This window comes from Garra rufa, unplaced genomic scaffold (genome assembly GCF_049309525.1).
Source record: "Garra rufa unplaced genomic scaffold, GarRuf1.0 hap1_unplaced_002, whole genome shotgun sequence".
Classification (NCBI taxonomy): domain Eukaryota; kingdom Metazoa; phylum Chordata; class Actinopteri; order Cypriniformes; family Cyprinidae; genus Garra; species Garra rufa.
Genome location: NW_027394277.1, coordinates 12,572,973 through 12,593,277, shown reverse-complemented (window position 1 = coordinate 12,593,277; position 20,305 = coordinate 12,572,973). Strand labels below are relative to the sequence as shown.

Genomic DNA, 20,305 nt, shown 5'->3' with positions numbered 1-20,305 from the left:
CATGTTTCCCAAAGGACAAAATAAGTAAAATTTACCCTGATCTTCAAATTCAAAAAGTACTAAAAAAAAAAAAAAAAAATATATATATATATATATATATATATATATATATATATATATATATATATATATATATATATATATATACATATACATATACACAAAATAAGAAAAATGTTCACTTCTTCATTCGGCTCTTGATGCATTGTGTTTCCTTTTGGAGCAGCAGTGAGCGTTTGCACCTTCTGTAATAGTTGCATATGAGTCCCTCAGTTTTATAAGATGGATCTTATAATCATTGTTGGAAAGGGTTCAAATATACAATAATGCTGAAAAACCAAAGAATTTGTGGGACCCTAGGGACTTTTCTAAAGAACAGCGGGCAGTTTAACTCTTCAGGAAAAACAAGGGACTCATGAACAACTATCACTAAACAATAACAAACACAGCTGTGGATCATTCAAGTAACAACACAGTGTTAAGAATCCCCAGCAAGCATTTTTTGGTCTAAAAGACGTCTATTAGCCGTGAAAACACAGCCCAGACGTCTAGGCTAAAACAGGTTTGTATTTGGGCTGTCAGTGAAAATTTAATAGACGTCTACAAATATCCCAGTATTAGACTAGTCATCAATTTAAAAAATGACAAATTAAAATTACAAAAATTAAACCATAAAACTTACAGGATGGAATATCATACATCTAACTAGTTATTTTGCCAAAAAATGGCATGCAACCAAATTCAAGATTATTTGGGCTGGAAAAGGGTTACACATAGCCGGACTATATCGGGTTTATAGTTAACCCAGACGGTGAAATGACGACTATTGCTTGCTGGGTCAAGCGTATGTAAACTTTTGAACAGGGTATTTTTTTTATAAATTAAACCATTATTTTCTCTTGTGGACTATATGTAAATGTCTTTTATGTGAAATATGGTCAGTTACACACCTGAGTTTCTGCGCAAATTTAGATGCATTTTTTAACAAATCCTGATGATGGCATTAGTGCACTGCCAGTGTTATAACACAACATTTGTGTTTTTTTGTGGCCTTATAGTCTAAGGTTAAAAACATCTAGCGTCTTGAATCTGGACAACAATGTTGTGTTTATTTACCCAAGAGACATTATAAAAATATGATTGATATTTTGGTTCAGAGGACAGAATCCACTAAAAATATCCTTATTTAACACAATTCTGACCAACATAAGAAACCAACATACAAAACCATTGCAACTGGAATTTTGACTCTATTTTGAACCTGTTTTGTTTATTTTCTACAAACTCCCTGACCAGCACCAGTTTTAGCAAACACACATAAATACACATAGAAAGATCTCAACATTATTATGTCCTGTCTCTTTTTCTTTCTTGGTCTCACGCACATTCAAGCACAAGCTCACACATTTTTCACCATGGGTCTGTGAAATTGTGAAATTCCTGCAGTCATGTGTTCAGACTGAGCTGAGTCACAAGCTGAGTGAGAAAAAGAAACGACACAAAATAAAGAGATAGAGGAAGAGCATGAGGGGGAGGGTTTAAAATCAGTTTTGCATTCACATAAAGGAGGAAGACACTTTAACGGAGAGTGAAAGAGAAAGAAAGAGCTTACGAGACCATGAGAGAGGCCTGCTGGGAAAAAAAATAAGAAAGACAAAGCAAATTTGAAGAGATAAATACATAAGAGTTAAAACAGTGGGAGGAGCCTAACAAGAAAAAAAAAAAAAGAAGAGCGAAGGTGGTGGCAACAACAGGCATGACTGAGAAGAACCCAGTGAGAGAAATGAAGAGATGGATTCACTGTCACATTCACACTCTGTTTTTCAGAAGTTAAACATGTCTGCTGTATTATAAAACTAGCAAAGGTAAGTGTGAGTGAGATGGAGGATCATTTTCAGGGTAAGCTATATTTAGACACACGCTGTATAATAATGTCTCTCATTTTCTTCAGCTTGCAGGCTGCAGTGGAGTCAGCTGTGAATGCTATCGTGTCAGTTGCTGTGCTTACAGGTTTGTTGAAATTGCTGTAAACCATTTGATTTGAGTTCCCCGGGTCACAACTGTGAAACATTACCAGCTCTTGAAGCAGCTTCTCTATAATGCATGCAAAGGTTAATGCATATTGATGTATATTATATAAAAACACAGCTGGCAACCACTTACAATAACTCAAACCGGTTAAGAAATGCTGTCAGTTTCTTTGCTGTTAAGAAACCTAACATCTTCCTCACTTTCTTGTGTATGAAACTTGAAAAAGAGAAGTCGACTGCAAGTGTTTCCTGTTCTTATACAGGCAGTGAACTGTGCTGAAAGCAACGACTGAGAAAACCTGGGCCCTGACCTAAGGTTTGCAATCATGCTCTTTGTCATTTTTTGGCTTATTTGAATAGCATTTGTAATTATGAAATTATATTATGAATTTAGCTTTTCTTATGTTACATTATACTGTTATAATGTTATGTCTTCTTGACCTACAATACATTGGGGGCTTAAATTAAATGAAAATTTGCCTAGTTATTAAAATGCATGTTTTAGATTTTGTGATTTATTACATCGTCTTTTTTAATCAAAATTCACTATGGAGTGACACGCCCACCTCTTAACATCCAATCAACAGCCGATGCACAGAACAAGTCCCACCCAGTTTACTTTTTGATAATATGTTGCAGTCTGGACGTACGCCACAATATGAATGATCTTTTTTCATTATGACTTTAAGAAATCTTTTTAAGCAAACTGTAGCCATGGTTTAACTAAATTAAAATAAGGAAACCAGTGCAGCCATGATATACCTGAAACAAAGTAACACATTAATCAAACGTGTCCATGATTTTAATCACATGAGGGAGCTAATTTAATTATAAGTTGTGGAAACATATGTATAATTTGTGGCCACAAAATATTTGTTCCTGCATATCATGTGCTGGGCTCTGTACTTTCCTAAGAATTCAGGTTTTTTTTTTTTTTTTTTTTTGCTCTATCAACTATCTAGCATCTGACTTCCTTATTGGAAATTAATGCAATTAGTATTTTTTTTTTTTTTACTAAAACAGAAATGCTTTGCCACTGTATTTTTTCTTAGGGCAAGAAAATATTTGTGGGATATTGGGCTATTTTGCTTTCATAGCATTATATAGTTGAAGTCAAAAGTTTACATACACCTGCCAAAATCTGCAAAATGTTGATTATTTTACCAAAAATCATACAAAATTCATGTTATTTTTTATTTAGTACTGACCTGAATAAAGTATTTCACATTAAAAACATTTACATAGAGAAAATATGACCCTGTTCAAAAGTTTACATACACTTGATTCTTAATACTGTGTTGTTACCTGAATGATCCACAGCTGTGTTTTTTGTTTCGTGATAGTTATTCATGAGTCCCTTGTTTGTTCTGAACAGTTAAACTGTCTGCTGTTCTTTAGAAAAATCCTTCAGGTCCCACAAATTCTGTTTTTCAGCATTTTTTGGGTATTTGAACCCTTTCCAACAATGACTGGATGAATTTGAGATTCATCTTTTCACACTGAGGACAACTGAGGGACTCGTATGCAACTATTACAGAAGGTTCAAATGCTCACTGATACTCCTGAAGGAAAAACTATGCATTAAGAATCAAGGGGTGAAAACTTTTGAACAGAATGAAGATGTGTAAATTTTTCTTATTTTGCCTAAATATCATTTTTTTTTTTCATTTAGTACTGCCCTTCAGAAGCTACAGAGGATACTTACATGTTTACCATTTACCCTGAACTTCAAACCCTCCAGCTCTTAATGCATTGTGTTTCCTTCTGAAGCATCAGTGAGTGTTTGAACCTTCTGTAATAGTTTCAAATGAGTCCCTCAGTTGTCCTCAGTGTGAAAGGATGCATCTCAAAATCATACAGTCATTGTTGGAATGGGTTCAAATACACACAAAATGTTGAAAAACCAAAGAATTTGTGGCACCTGAAGAATTTTTCTGAAGAACAACAGGCAGTTTAACAGTTCAGGGCAAACAGAATAGTATTAGAAATCAAGTGTATGTAAACTTTGAAATGGGGTAATTTTTCAACTATTCAACTATTGATTCAACTATTATTTTCTCTTGTGTACTATATGAAAACATCTTTTATGTGAAATATCTTATTCAGGTCAGTACTAAATAAAAAATAATGCAAGCTGTATGTAAACTTCTGACCTCAACTGTATCTTCTTTCAGACTAGTGGAAAGAAAACATCCAAAATACAAAATTTAAGTTTTTACTTTGTTAGACTTTATCTATTTGTGTCTGTAGATATTAACTGCAATCCATAAACAAGGCGTTTTCTCAGAATTAATTTTTTTCTCATGCACTGACCTTCACCTCAGAAGCACTCAATCAAACTTTACATTTTTATCATATATATATATATATATATATATATATATATATATAAATGAGATTTATGTTCTTGAAATGTATTCAAATTAGTGCATTTTCAATTAGATAATGCCTCTTCTGCATATCTAAACATAACCTTTCAGAAACTGAAGAAGTATGGTGATATCTATTTGTTTAAAAAGCGCTCATTTTGATCATATTTATCTTTTATATGCAACTTAAACTGCACTTGCAGTGACAGTGTTTGGTAATATTTCGGTCCATGTGTTTTCCAGCAGGTTCTGACAGTGGCCATCACCATGGAGGAGAGGGAGCGGCAGTGTAATGGAGAGGAAAGATGTGATGTTGAATCCCCCACAGGACAGTCAGTCACGGCAGGAGAACCAAGCAGAGCATCCACATGGAGGAATGGTACATGCTGGCCTGTTTCTCTCTCTGCCTGTACTCCTTTAGTATTACTAACAAACCAGCTTACGCTGAGTGGGAATGTGACTGCAGTGTGATTTTTACTGCCTTGGTTTATTGCCCTGAGGGACACAATGGTTTTAAATGAAATGTTTGTAATGCTCTAATGAGTCTTTCTCAACAAGTCATGCTGCAGATCTTCTTTAAGACCACAGGAATTGAAAATATGTGATCCAGTAAATCCACATTGCTTCCTGCAGATGCATTACTTTCATTTTTAGTTCATAATAGGCTTAATCCCGGTCAAATTCTCTCTGACAGCCAGAGACTGTTTAAGATGAGATTTCAACGTTAAACTGTTTAATTGACCTCAGCTGGTGTTTTTCTCTCAGGTCACTGTGTGGCATCTGTGTCCACATCCACTTGGGTCACTCCTACGTTTGACTTTTCACACTGCAGGACTCTGCTGGAATCCAAAGGCTTCCAGGCTAGTACATTTCCAGTATTTCTACACATTTCTGAATGAATCAATATCTTACTTTCATGTTGTGTTTTTCAGATTCCAACAGCAGACTTTGAGGGTCCACTTCATTTAGCACTGGACCACCCATCCATCAGAAGATACCTGCTTTTTAACTCAAACATTTTTAATGTCATCATGTCACCCGTAAGAAACTCACTGTTAAACACAGCAGTTCACACACATTCCAGCACTGAGCAAAGGCAAAAGGACTATGAGAAACTCATAGAACCTGTTATATATAGGCCCAGGTCATATTTCAATCCAAAATCAAAAGAAAGACAAGTTAAGTCTCTTAAACAAACTTTTTTTTAAACTATTAGGATTTTCATTATTGTATTAAAAAAGAAAAAAAATCTCACTTTCACTATTTAAACAAACAAACAAAAAAAAACGATGGAATTTTAGTGCCATGTTAAAAAAAAAAAAAAAAAAAAAATTACAAGATTAAAGTTGTAATATTTTGGTGATAAAGTCGAAATATTTTAAGAATGAAGTCAAAATGTTTGGGGAATAAAGTCAAAATTACAAAAATGAAGTTGAAATGTTTAGAGAAAAATTTGATAAAATGTTTCGAGAATAAAGTCAAAATTATGAGAACTAAATGGTAGCAATTAAAGTAAAATTTTGCGAATATAACCTGCACATGCAAATTGAGCCTCAGGAGAAGTTGACAAGCCACTGGCATTTATTTGAATATATGTGACCCTGGACCACAAAACCAGTCATAAAGTTGAAAAGTTAAAAACTGAGATTTATACATCATATGAAAGCCCAATAAATAAGCTTTCCATTGATGTATGGTTTGTTAGGATAGGACAATATTTGGCCGAGATACAGCTATTTGAAATCAGAAATCTGAGGATGCAAAAAAATCAAAAAGACTGAGAAAATCACCTTTAAAGTTGTCCAAATTAGGTTCTTAACAATGCATATTACAAATCAAAAATTACATTTTGATATGTTTACAGTAGGAATTTTACAAAAAATCTTCATGGAACATGAACTTTACTTAATTTCATAAAAGAAAAATCAAAAATTTTGACCCATGCAATGTATTTTTGGCTATTGCTACAAATATACCCCAGCGACTTAAGACTGGTTTTGTGGTCCAGGGTCACATATTTGGGATTATTAGCACAAATCATACCATGTGTTATACTCGCAGAGTTTACAAATAATATTCCATGTCTTCGATTGCATCCATTAGGCCTATTTGTAGTGTGTCAGCCACCCAATTATAGCAATAAGCTTTGTGCTTTTGGTACTTTTAATGTAAAAAGTACCAAAATCAAAACAAAGACAAGTCTCTTAAAGAAATTCAACTTTTTTTTAAACCATTAGGATTTTCATTATTGTATTAAAAAAGTAAAAAAAATCTCACTTTCACTAATAAAAAAAAAAAAGGCATTTTATTGCCAAAAAAAAAAAAAAAAAAAATCCAAGATTAAAGTTGTAATATTTTAAGGATAAAGTAAAAATGTTTCGAGAATAAAGTTGAGATTACAAGTATGAAGTCAAAATGTTTTTGAATTACAAAAATTATGCCGAAATGTTTTGAGAGTAACGTCAAAATGTTTCTAGAATAAAGTCAAAATTACAAGAATTAAATCGTAGCAATAAAAGTTATAATATTTTGAACCTGCACATGGAAATAGAGCCCCAGGAGAAGTTGCCAGGCCACTAGAATTAATTAGAATGTATGTGGGATTATAAGCACAAATCATACCATGTGTTATACAAATAATATTTCACATCATGATTGCATTCATTAGGCCTATTTGTAGTGCACCAGCCACTTAATAATAGCAATAAGCTTTGTGCTTTTGGTACTTTTAATATAGAAAGTACCAAAATCAATAGAAAGACAAGTTAAGACAAGTCTCTTAAAGAAATTAAACTTTTTTTGAAACCATTAGGATTTTCATTACTGTATTAAAGAAGAAAAAAATCTCACTTTCACTAATTAAAACAAAACAAAAAAGATGCCATTTTAGTGCCATTTAAAAAAATTTTGAGATCTAAAATTACAAGATTAAAGACGTCATTATTTATGGATAACGTTGAAATATTTTGAGAATAAAGTCAAAATGTTTGGAGAATAAAGTCAAAATGACAAAAATGAAGTCGAGAAGTTTTGAGAATAAAGTGAAAATGTTTCGAGAATAAAGTCTAAATTATGAGAATTAAATCATAGCAATTAAAGTTATAATATGTTGGGCTTGCGCATGCAAATAGAGCCCCAGGAGAAGTTGCCAGGCCACTGGAATTGATTTGAATATATGTGGGATTATTAGGTCCGTGTACCTACGTATAATTGGTTTTCCCGTTTTTGTTTTCAAAACAAACAAACGAATAAATGATTGGTTTATGCAATATTTACATTTTCTCAGGAACACAAAAACGAATTTCATTCATATTTTCAATTTTGTTTTCATTACACGTCGTTCAAATGCAGATATTAAAAAGTCAACAAAACCAAATCGAAAAATTAGAGTTTTTTTTAACAACGCGCGTTTTAGTACACCGGAAGCTCGCTGCTGCCGCTGAAGGTTTTCACTTGAGACGGGCGTAAACATATGGAGCCCGCTGTGTCACCTGCAGGAGAAAAATAATCAATCCGTGGTGAAGGTTTTGCAATTCGTCCCCTGAGTTTATAAACCGTTTCTGAAAAATTATAGAGTTTGGAGAGGAGAAGGTAAAAAGCAATACAAAACTGTACCGGTTATGTTAATTATTTTGCTTTCAAACTGAATGCAATGTAATAATATATATTTAATAATAACATTAACAGCATGCATCTATCTCTGGGTGAAAAGCTTATAATAAAATCACCAAAATATGTCTTCATAGAATGAATAGTTCGCAAACACATTTCTAGGTTATTTAAAAATAGAACATTCATGAATTATTGTATTAGAAACATTTTACTGTCTTAAGTGCACTCATTTATTAGCCTATAAATTAAAATAATAATAATAATTACTATTAGTAGTAGTATTATTTATTTACGGTGACGCAAACAGCTTATATACTGTTTCAGCTATTAAAATAGTTCAGCAAAGTGGTTGCTTTAGTTAATTTAGAAAAACGTTTAGAGCATTTTATTGTTCGTTCAATATATATATTTTTTTTTAAGTAACGACCAAGCAGCCAGCAGCAGACAGTGAGTTGATCATAGCTTGTGTTTGATCAGTTTTGCCTTCTCAAATCATCACGACTTGCCTACAATAAAATCTATAGGCCTAAAAGTGTTCAAGTATAAAACAATCTTAATTTCAACACTAAACTAATATAAAAGTGTTTATATTCACCGCCTGTGTTTTATCCCATTGGCAAGTAGGCTATTGTAAAATAAACGCTAAAACGCTTGTGTTTTCTGAGTCAGTGTCTCGCAAGGATGAAGTTGCCGATCGCCATTTCCTCTTTGGACGCGCCTTTAGAGAGAAATTAATCTTTACAGACTACATAATGAAATAGTTTTTGTTTTTGATTTGTTCTCTTTCGTTAAGTAATAATTTAAAGCTTTCTATAAATACATGTATCTTGTCTGTGAGTTAATTTGCTGAGTTTTGCTGAGAAGCGCTCCTTGAGATGACATGAGGGGATCATGTTTGTTTTCAATGTTTCAAGCACCGTTTGTAACATTTTGTTGATATTGTGAGTGCACACAAATAAAAGTAGACCATTTACAGTTCCGAATAATGTATTACTCGTACCTTTATAGGCAAAAATAACGGAATATTTTAAATTGTATCCACTGCAAAAATGCAAGTGATTGCGCTGGCTCCTCTATGTCCTGCAAAGCGGCTCTCAGCACAAACGATTGCATTTGTGCCTAATACCGCACATTTATATTATTTTAACGTTGAAATTAACATTGTTTTATATTTTAACTCTTTTAGGCCTAGATCTATATTTATTTTAGGCAAGTTGTGATTATCTGAGAAGGCAAAATTGATCAAACACAATATGATCAACTCATTCTCTGCCGCTTGCCGCTTGGTCGTTACTTTAAAAATCAAAAACTTATATTTAACGAACAAAAAAATGCTCCAAATGTTTTTTCTAAATTAACTTAATAAAAACGAAACAAAATATAATCACTTTGCGTTACATACAAAACTGGACTATTTTAATAGCTGAAACAGTAGTATACGCTGTTTTGTGAGAAGAGGGGGAAAAGACGGGTTTGGTCGGATTGGGACCCATATTACTGAATTCTGATAAACTCGGGCCAGCATCTAGGGCCTATAGATTTGAGGCCTGTGCAGGGTTCTTATGTCTGTGACAGCAATGCTCACCGTAAATAATACTAATAATTGTAATTATTATTTTAATTTGTAGACTAAAAAAATGGAGACATTAAGACAGTAAACTGTTTATTATAATGAATGCTTTATTTTTAAATAACCTTTTACAGCTTTGGAAATTATACTCATTCTTAACACGTAGACGAATTTTGGCGATTTTATTATAAGCTTTTCACCCAGAGTTAGATGCATGCTTCACTGTTAATGTTATTATTAATTAAGGCCTCTTATTACATTGCATTCAGTTTGAGAGCAAAGGAATGAAAACATAACCTGTAAATTATTTGTTTTGTATTGCTTTTTACCTTCTCTCCAAACGTTTTTTTTTACAAAATTCAGGCGATTTTATATTTTGAAAAATAAGCCAAAGCCGTTTGAAGCCGCTCTTCAATTATTATTTTATTTTGGTGCGTTAAAGTAGCATGATTCGCACTTACAAAATAGTCCTCTTTTTAGCGTTTATTTTACATTAATCATCATTAGGATAAAACACAGATGTGGTGTTTTAGCAGCTATTCTATTGGTTATTAATGTAAAATAAACGCTAAAACCATTGTTTTGTCAGTTGCATGGTCTCATATAGCCTACTATGAAAAATAAAGTTTAATAAAGGCAATACAATGCATCCAGCACCTATAAACAGGTAGCCTTATTGAATCTGGGGGCGGGGCCACAAATCCGTGAGTACAGTTTACAAACCCGTGGGAACTGATTGCGAAAGCGTGCGCACAGATTATGAATTTGTGGGTACGGATTCAAAATCCGAGGGAACGGTTTACAAAATCTGAGCTCCAGGATTGTTAATCCGTGGGCACGATTTATTAAACCGAGGGAACAGTTTAAGAATTCGTGAGTACGGTTTATAAACTGAGGGGACGAATTGCAAAACCGTCGCCATGGATTGATTATTTTTCTCCTGCAGGTGACACAGCGGGCTCCGTATGTTTACGTTTATGTTTTATGTCTCAAGTGAAAACCTTCAGCGGCAGCAGCGAGCTTCCGGTGTACTAAAACGCGCTTTGTTCAAAAAAACTCGATTTGGTTTTGTTGACTTTTTAATATCTGCATTTGAACGACGTGTAATGAAAACAAAATAGAAAATATGAATGAAATTCGTTTTTGTGTTCCGGAGAAAATGTAAATATTGCATAAACCAATCATTTATTCGTTTGTTTGTTTTGAAAACAAAAACGAGAAAACCAATTATACGTAGGTACACGGACCTTATTAGCACAAATCATAGCATGTGTTATACTCACAGGGTATAAAAATAATATTTCGCGTCATGATTGCATTCTTTAGGCCTATTTGTCAGTGCGCCAGCCAACCAATAATAGCAATAAGCTTTGTGCTTTTGGTACTTTTAATATAAAAATATGTCTCAGCTTTTAAAATCTGTCAGTTTTATAGAGAAATACAAGCAATGTGTCTTGCAATAATGTGTTTTTCACACTCTTTAATGTGACAGGACAGATCGCTGTATTCATGTGAATCAATCATCTTATTGATTACGGGATATTCGTGTCTTTAAATTATACTGTTTTCTTTGTGAAAATTTCACCACCTACTCCACAAAAAATCTGTGGTGTTCAATCCTTTATTCATCACATGTATTCAATTAAAAACAACAATAAAACATTCTAAAGGTTGAAGTGGACTTCAAATCGTTAACGTAAGTTATACTGTTATCTTTTCTGAGGTAAATAAGTGACTATTCACAAGCAGTTTTATTCACGATATAATGCAGTAAATGATTGGAAATAATATTTAATGTCTTTTATTCATTCCAGCCACCCAGTAATTGCAATCAGCTCAGTTTTATCACAAAATACAAATTATAAATGTGTTTTTCTCTTTATTTCACGTTTATAGCATGATATAAATGTGAAGGAACATCAGAAGAAGTGAAAAAAAAAACAGAATAGCCTAATTTAATGAAAAAATTGTCTTATTGTAATTGGAAAGATGACTGATTTACATGCTGCTTAAACTGAGGTGAGCGTGAAAAACACATTATTGCAATAAGCATGTTTGTATTTCACTATAAAACTGACAGATTTTGAAAGCTGAGACTTTGCAATATCTCTCGGTGCTCCCAATCCGGACCATTTGTATGCACAATAGGCTAGAATATGCTCTCAAATTATTATAACTTTAATTCCATAATTGTGTTGAATGAATTATCTAAAATAATAAATATTAATGAATTAATAAATAATAATTAATGACAAAATAATTAATTAAAATACTTTAATCTTAAAATATTTTTACTTTATTGTCAAAATATTTTGACTACATTTTCATAATTGCAACTTTATTCTTGTAATATTTCAATGTTATTCTCGTAATTTTAACTTTATTCTCGAAATGTTACGACTTAAATATCATAATTTTTTTTGAACACGCTGGAATTAAAATGCCATTGTACAAATCTGTATTAAATGGCTGTTGTGCCTTTAATTTAGGTAAATAAAGTAATTAATTAATGAGCATTCACACCAAGAACAATAACTATAAAGTCAATAAAAAATGACTCAACATACAGCCATTATTGTGAACATAGACAATAATGGCTGTATACGGAGTTATTTTCAGAGAGTAGTTAACTATTCAACAGTGCAATAAAACTAAAAAATGGCATTGGATTTAGAAATCATGTTCTTACTTGCCTGACATTTTCCTTATAATCACCTCTCACTATTTTGCACAAAAACACTTCCAATCAGCAGACAGCACAAATAATCAGGCAGGAATTTGGATCAGGTGACTTCAAGGAAATACAGAACTTTTTTTGTGTGTTGCGTGTCTGTTGCAGATCTTGTATGCGGTGCTGTGGTGTGCTGTGTACTCGACCATTCACATGTACCTCGATGGCAACACAACAGACTTCTGGGTGCTCTGTCTGTGTGTCAGTCTGGTGGCCATACTCCTCACCACTGCCATCAACCTCATCTTCCACTACAGCAACAAAGAGGTGGGCTGTCACATGACTTCAGCGTCTGATGACGTCACTCGCTCCAATTCAGTCCTAAATGTAGCTGAGATTCACAGGTGTATCTGTTTCAGATCAACATGAACACAGACGTGCGGTTGGTGGGGGTTAATGAGCACATGGTCAGACACAAGCTGCTGTTGGGACTGGCTGATTGGGTGCAGAAAGGCAGAGGAAAACTGCAGGTAATTGTTTTTGTACTTAATTTACAGTGCCTTGCAAAATTATTCATACCCCTTCATTTTTTTCACATTTTGTTATGTTGCTGCCTTATCTTAAACTGCTTTAAATTATTTTTTCCCCCACATCAATCTACACTCCCTACTCCATAATGGCAAAGCAAAAAATAGGTTTTTAACAATTGTGCAAATTTATTAAAAAAAAAAACTGAAAAGATCCCGTTGCATAAGTATTCATACCCTTTTCTGGGACACTCAAAATTTAGCTCAGGAGCATTCATATTGCTTCTAGATGTTACTACACTTCGAGTGGAGTTAAACTGTGGCAAATTCATTTTAAAGAGTATGATTTAGAAAGGCACACACCTCTCAGAAAAGGTCTAACAGCTGAAAATGCATATCAGAGCAAAAACCAAGTCCTGAGGTCAAGATAACTGCCTGTAGAGCTCAGTGACAGACTTGAGTTAAGGCAATGATCTAGAGAAGAGTTCAGAAAAAAATCTGCTGCATTGAAGGTTCACAGTAGCATGTAGCCTCCATTATCCATAATGGAAGACGATTGGAACAACTAGGACTCTAGAAAATGTCTGCCAGCCCCCATCCAAGCTGACAGAGCTTGAGAGGTGAAAAGGTGAGGCAAAGAATGACAGATAATTGCCAAATGCAGATGTGCAAAGCTTGTCGCATCATACCCAAAAAGACTTGAGGCTGTGAAGGTGCTTCAACATTTGAATACTTATGCAATGTACTTATTTCAGTGTTTTATTTTTAATAAATTTGTACAATTTGGAAATCTGGTTTTTGCTTTGTCATTATTATGGTGTATGGAGTGTAAATTGATGTGGGGAAAAAACTAATTTAAAGCAGTTTAACATAATGCTGCCACAAAACAAAATGTGAAAAAAAATGAAGGGGTATGAATACTTTTGCAAGGCACTGTTATGCATGTTTACTATATACTGTATCTCAACTCATACTACCTGCAAGATTTCCATCCGGTGAGGAGTCAATTAAAGTTTTATGGCAGAAGGTAACAGGAACTGATTAGATCTGATCAGCGTTGATTGTGTGATGTACTTTGTACACATTTTATGTAATCAAGCTTGCCAGAAAATATTAGTTATTAATTAACCAAGTATATGTGGCGTCGTACTCACAAAACTACATTTCCTACATTGACCAATATTATTTGCATGCATATCACATCGTAAATAAGATGTCTGACTAAGCAAGAATTTATCTGCCAGAAAGTTAAGTGTGATGGTTAACGGTTTAGTGGTTTGAGGCTAAAATAGTTGTTTACTGTATAATCAGATGACTAAATGCCTTCCTGAGTTGCACCCTTATCTTGATTGTTTTCTTCTGATGGAACTGATTATGTTTACAGCCATCAGCAAACTTGTTTAACTGGCGCTCTGCTTGATCTTTCTTCCTGTCTGCAGCTCTTCTGTGTGTACTGGGACTTGTCCCCGTGTCTGCTATCTCTGACTGAAGCGCTGGATGACATGAGTTTTGTCAGGGATCAAGTACAGGTTGGCTTGCTTTTGTTCATCGATTTGTTCTTATGTTGATGCTCCGGGGCTCCACAGATAATAATCAATACAGAAATGTTTCGTGCTACAAATGCAGTGGCACATCAAACAACTGTATTCGCTGATTAAATCCAAATGTCATACTTCAACAGTATAGTTAAAGGAGACCTCTTATGCCTCTTTTTACAATATGTAATATAGGTCTCAGATGTCCACAGAATGTGTCTGTGAAGTTTCAGCTCAAAATACCCCACAGATCATTTATTATGTAATTTTGAAAATGCCTATTTTGAGTAAGCAGAAACATGTCGTTTTCGTGCATTTGTGTCTTTAAATGCAAATTAGCTGCTGCTCCCTGCCCCCTTTTCCAGAATAGAGCTGTGCCTTTACAGCTCATACTCTTCTAAAAAAAACATCTGTTTGGTTTTGATTATCATGTCTATCATGCGTTTTAAATAGGGCTGGGCATAGATTATTTTTTTTAATCTAGATTAATCTAGATTAAATCTTGGAATTAATCTAGATTAATCTAGATTAAAATGGCTAATTTGAATTCTGCTGAAGGCATTCAGAATATGTGTGCTACCCAAATAATGACTAAAAGTAAGTCTTCGAGAACGGGCCAGGTGGCGCATTAGATCAGGCGCTCATCTCCTGTTTCCAAAATGCATCACAAACTGCTTGACAATTGCATTTACAACATAATTACCTATACAAACTTGTGTAACCAAGTACTTCTGCGCAAAAGGCTGCACGACGTGCGCGTTGCCGTTAAATACACAGACGCCGCATTTCTGCGTGCATAGTCTTCCATTAAACTGCGTTGCTTTTAGAAGCATCAATTCAGTTGTTGCATATAGTTTAATGTCTTTATTTAGGGATTATCAAAGTAAATTATAACTCAAATTTGAGATTTTACTGGGGCACAGCAGATTTTCACTGGGGCACGTGCCCCAGTAAAAAGGGTCTAGCAACGCACGAACCTGCCCTGAAGCGGCTTCATAGCTGCATCCATGTCAGCACGTCTCATTTGATGTGGTAATTTCACAGAAGTTGAAGACTCGTTCTCGCCCCCTACAGTGCAATTCGACTAGGTATACGTCATCCGCGCTAAAATATCAAGGTGAAAGTCATCATATCTTACGTAGTTTAGACCCAGCTCTCAACCCAACTTTGAGAATAGATTAACGGCAATATTTTTTTTATCGCCCGATAAGAGTCTCACGTTAACGCAGCACGTTAACGCCGATAACGGCCCACCACTAGTTTTAAACCATATTAGTTTAAACTTTACATCTGAAGCATGTGCACAGAAAGCGGCTGTCACACAGCATGTGAGTACTAAACTAAGTTGTCTTTCAAGTCTTATTGTGCTTAAATGGTCAAATACACACAAGTTTATGTTAAGAACACACAGGAGTTACAAAAACAGTCGGTAATGTCTGTGAAGGTAAACAGCTGGGAAAGAAATTGCATGAAATTGCTTAGATCTGTGTGGCAGTAGCATAATATACAGTAAATAAATCAATAAACGACAGAACAGTTAGCATGCTTCGCTTAAACTTTTTCCATGGCGTTGAAATTGGTACACCGTTGTCACTTGCAAAAACCAAATGGTGGTGCATTAGGTGGAAACATGCAGATTAAGGGGTGGTAATATTATAATAAGATGCTCTTACTACGTCACGAGGGAGCAAAATCTGAGCAGCTTGTTTTTTCACAAGCCTGCAGAGAAAGGTTTGCCTAAACAAAGTTACTGGGTTGTTGTTTTTTTCACCTTTTCTGGGTTGGTAGATGCACCGGACACCCGATTGAAGCACTTAAAGGAGTAGTTCACTTTCAGAACAAAAATGTACAGATAATGTACTCACCCCCTTGTTATCCAAGATGTTCATGTCTTTCTTTCTTCAGTCGTAAAGAAATGGTGTTTTTTAAGAAAAACATTTCAGGATTTCTCTCCATATAATGGACTTCTATGGTGCCCCTGAGTTTGAACTTCCAAAATGCAGCTTCAAATGGCACTAAGGAAAGAAGGATCTTATCTAGCAAAACGATGGGTTATTTTCTAAAAAAAAATTATAAATATTATAATATAATATAAATTTTAACCTCAAATGCTCGTCTTGTCTAGCTTGGCAAGATGAACGTTTGAGGTTAAAAAGTATATAAGTTGTAAATATGTTTAGAAAATAACTGATCGTTTTGCTAGATAAGACCCTTCTTCCTCGGCTGGGATCATTTAGAGCCTTTTGAAGCTGCGTTTAAACTGCATTTTGGAAGTTCAAACTCGGGGGCACCATAGAAGTCCACTATATGGAGAGAAATCCTGAAATGTTTTCCTCAAAAAACACCATTTCTTTACGACTGAAGAAAGAAAGACATGACCATCTTGGATGACAAGGGGGTGAGTACATTATCTGTAAATTTTTGTTCTGAAAGTGAACTACTCCTTTAAACAAGGAAAAAGTCATATTTTCATGATATGTCACCTTTAACTAAAATAACACTGTGAGAAAATGGAAAAACTGTTACAAAGTTCCTGTTTCACCCTGCAGAACAAACTGAAGAAAAGAATGTCCCACCTAGTTCTAGTGACCGAAGTCACGACTCTGGATCTCGAGGCTGGATTACAGGACGAGGAGCTTCCAGAAGAAGAGCAGCCGCTGCTGGTGGAGGGACGAGAGCGAAGTGCATCAACTAGTCAACGGGAAGACTCTAAACTCACCAAAAACTTCAGCTTAATGCCTGACACCACTCTTCCAAATCAGGTGAAAAAAATATAAATTATTCATAAACAACATATACACTACTAGTCAAAAGTTTTTGAACAGTAAGATTTTTAATGTTTTTTTTTAAAGAAGTCTCTTCTGCTCACCAAGCCTGCATTTATTTGATCCAAAGTACAGCAAAACCAATAAAATTTTATATAAATGAATGAATTTTACATGAAAGCTGTTTAAAATCAGACAGAAAGTTCGAATTGATCAAATATAACACATGGTAACAATATAGGATTAGAATAGTTTACCAATTTTTTTCTATTATATATTAAGAAATCCTCGATAAGGACACATAAAAATATTTCCCATCACCAAACCAACAATTATCACTATAGCTAAATGAATGAGACAAATCAGGCAGTTCATCTGCAGGTTTAGGTGACCTCTTTCGATAAAGTATTCGTTTATTTATATGGAAATGATGTTCCATTATTTGCATAACAATTCTGATTGGTCAGCTTATGCATCATAGGAGACTAGGCAGCATGAATCCTCTTTCATTTATGTGGTGATTCACCTTGACTATTGCAGAATGAATAATTAAATGCAACTTAATTATTATCAGGGAAAATAATTATTGCTTTAGTTATATTATGAATATTATAAGCTTCCTTGCCTCTTTTGATTGACCAGCGCATTACCAACAGTCTTGGGTTGAATCTTCTAACAGTTCAAGTGAAAAACGTCTAACTGTTTCCTTCAGGCGATTGCTCAGCAGCTCCTGATGACCTACAGCGCACTTTATGTCAGACTGCTGGTTTCAAACAAGCTTCCTGTTCCTCCCCAGAGGCCTTCAGGTGCAAGGACAAATCATTCCACTTCCTGTCTGTGTCTGTGTGAGTTTGTGGAGCTAAAGGTCCTGCGGTAGACAGACTATCATGACTATCAAATCTCACATTTAAAAGTATTAGTCATCCATTTCTCTGGGATGATTGTTTTGCTGTCAGTTACGATATAGTCACAGACTGTTCTTGCTGCTCTTGAAACTGTTATGATTTCATCTGTGTACTGAAATATATATATATATTTTTGTTTCCTGACTTATTGTGGTTTTCTATTTGCAACATATGCTCACCACATGTTAAAATTGACAGTTGATTTCTTTCACTTTCATGTGAAGTTCTCGTATTGACCAGACAGTTCTATTTTTTGATACATGATGTGATCTTTATGATTTTATCAGTAGCACTTTACAACAATTTGTAGTTATAAAGTTATTAAACATAACTTTGGGAAGAGTATCCCCCATGCATCTAATCGCCTAATTTGCACCAGAATATAAAAGCAGCCTCTTACTTCCTGCCAGCGTAGTAGGTTCTTTCAGCATCCCTCCTACTCTCCTTCTCCTCCTTTATGTATTTTGCATATGTAATCATCAGTAGGCAAATCAGAGCTTCTCCCTGAGCCCCTCCATAGAGGACAGCAAGCCAAAAACTGCCAAGTTTTTATAGGCATGCAAACCTGTGATAGTCTGATTTATTAGCATTGGTTCTTACACATGAGCTAACAATGCAGATACTTCTAATTATCATTTAGTATTCTCATTAATTATTTCAACAAAATGAAATCAAAAGATGTATCTGTTCATTTTACTTAAAGGGATAGTTCAGCCAAAAATGAAAATGACTCCATGATTTACTCGCTCTCAAGCCATTTTAGGCATATATACAATCAGAGTCATATTAAAAATATCCTGGCTCTTCCAAGCTTTATAATGGCAGTGAATGGGTGTTGAGATTTTGAAGTCCAATAAAGTGCATCCATCCATCCATCATAAAAAGTGCTCCACAAAGCTCCACAGACATACTTTTACACCAAAGTTTGAAATAACTTCTGGTCAACTTTCGTGACCAGACATGGATTCATATCACAGAATGAGACAGAAATCGTACTGTTTTGTAGTATTATATACAGTGAGGGAAAAAAATATTTGATCCCCTGCTTATTTTGTACGTTTACCCACTGACAAAGAAATGATCAGTCTATAATTGTAATGGTAGGTTTATTTGAGAAGTGAGAGACAGAATAACAAAAAAAAATCCAGAAAAATACATTTCAAAAAAGTTATGAATTGATTTGCATTATAATAAGTAAAATAAGTATTAGACCCCTTTGCAAAACATGACTTAGTTTAGTACTCTGGCAATCACAGAGGTCAAACGTTTCTTGTAGTTGGCTATCAGGTTTGCACACATCTCAGGAGGGATTTTATCCCAATTCTCTTTGCAGATCCTCTCCAAGTCATAAAGGTTTTGAGGCTGACGTTTGGCAACTCGAACCTTCATCTCCCTCCACAGATTTTTTATGGGATTAAGGTCTGTAGACTGGCTCGGCCACTCCAGAACCTTAAAGGTCCCATATTGTACACATTTCTGGAGGTTTATTTTAGTTGTTGATGTCCTTAAGAATATATATTTGCGACTCTTCACGACAAAAAAATGCGTGCAAAGTGGAATGAAGCGGCGATCGGGCAGAGCCAGCTCCTCACTATCAGCGCTGAAGCACAGTTTGTTCAGGTTAGTTTCAGTTTAGTGAAACATACGCGTCGCATTACATCTCACATCCAAACGTCACATGTCTTTATGGGTTGTGTGTAAAGCACGCACAGATTCCGGAAAACAACTGTGAATGAACCAAATTAAACAATTCCGGAACAAATCATGGGACACATTATCCGTGTATTTACTGGAATCGCTGTGTGAAAGAGGCTGAAGTTGACGTGCCACTGGTCTCTTATATTCACGTTGTTCTGAAGCCTGTGCAATGATGTAGTTTCGACATCTATCGACTGAACAGGGTTTTCTAGATTAGTTTCTGTGTTGTTGTTGCTTAGCAATGTTATGGACACGATGTTGTCTGGGTTTGACAAAAGGAGGGTGGGACGGTGGTTGGTGCTGGGGTGGTGACTGAAGGCGGTGACTGAGTGGATCGGACGTCACATCTGTACGGAAGTCACAGCGGCTTGTGAAAATGAACAGCTACTTTAAGCAGGCTGTGTGCAGTTTACTGTGGATTGACTGTTTTGAAACTCATATGGTAGTTACATAGCCCCTAGACCTCAGTTATCATGAAAAAAGCCAGGAAATTTCGATTTTGACAATATGGGACCTTTAATGTGCTTCTTCTTGAGCCACTGCTTTGTTGTCTTGGCCGTGTGTTTTGGGTCATTGTCATGCTGAAATACCCATCCACGACCCATTTTCAATGCTCTGCCTGA

At 34.9% G+C, this 20,305-nt stretch overlaps 1 protein-coding gene across 6 annotated transcripts; it reads left to right on the top strand.

Annotated features, from left to right (window-relative positions):
* Positions 1-400: 400 nt before the first annotated feature.
* On the top strand, positions 401-18,123 carry LOC141305411 (transmembrane protein 268-like). 6 transcript variants are annotated; one of them, XM_073832513.1, is made up of 12 exons: positions 401-1,865; positions 1,952-2,010; positions 2,294-2,346; positions 3,703-3,805; positions 4,643-4,778; positions 5,165-5,259; positions 5,332-5,439; positions 12,421-12,579; positions 12,672-12,782; positions 14,219-14,308; positions 16,864-17,076; positions 17,792-18,123. In XM_073832513.1, exons 5-12 carry the CDS (start codon positions 4,667-4,669, stop codon positions 17,954-17,956), a joined length of 1,053 nt encoding a protein of 350 aa, XP_073688614.1. In that variant the 5' UTR covers positions 401-1,865; positions 1,952-2,010; positions 2,294-2,346; positions 3,703-3,805; positions 4,643-4,666; the 3' UTR covers positions 17,957-18,123. The 6 variants fall into 6 exon arrangements, with proteins under 6 accessions (XP_073688614.1, XP_073688616.1, XP_073688613.1 ...); XM_073832515.1 differs by having other exon boundaries at positions 2,258-2,346; XM_073832512.1 differs by lacking the exon at positions 3,703-3,805 and having other exon boundaries at positions 402-1,865; positions 4,646-4,778.
* Positions 18,124-20,305: the final 2,182 nt, after the last annotated feature.

Bases quoted from the DNA above. Each gene is read 5' to 3' on its own strand.
- LOC141305411 (XM_073832513.1), top strand. From the start codon at position 4,667: ATGGAGGAGAGGGAGCGGCAGTGTAATGGAGAGGAAAGATGTGATGTT. The intron at 5,440-12,420 runs GTAAGAAACTCA...TGTCTGTTGCAG, and splicing joins TTAATGTCATCATGTCACCC to ATCTTGTATGCGGTGCTGTG. The intron at 14,309-16,863 runs GTTGGCTTGCTT...TTCACCCTGCAG, and splicing joins TTGTCAGGGATCAAGTACAG to AACAAACTGAAGAAAAGAAT.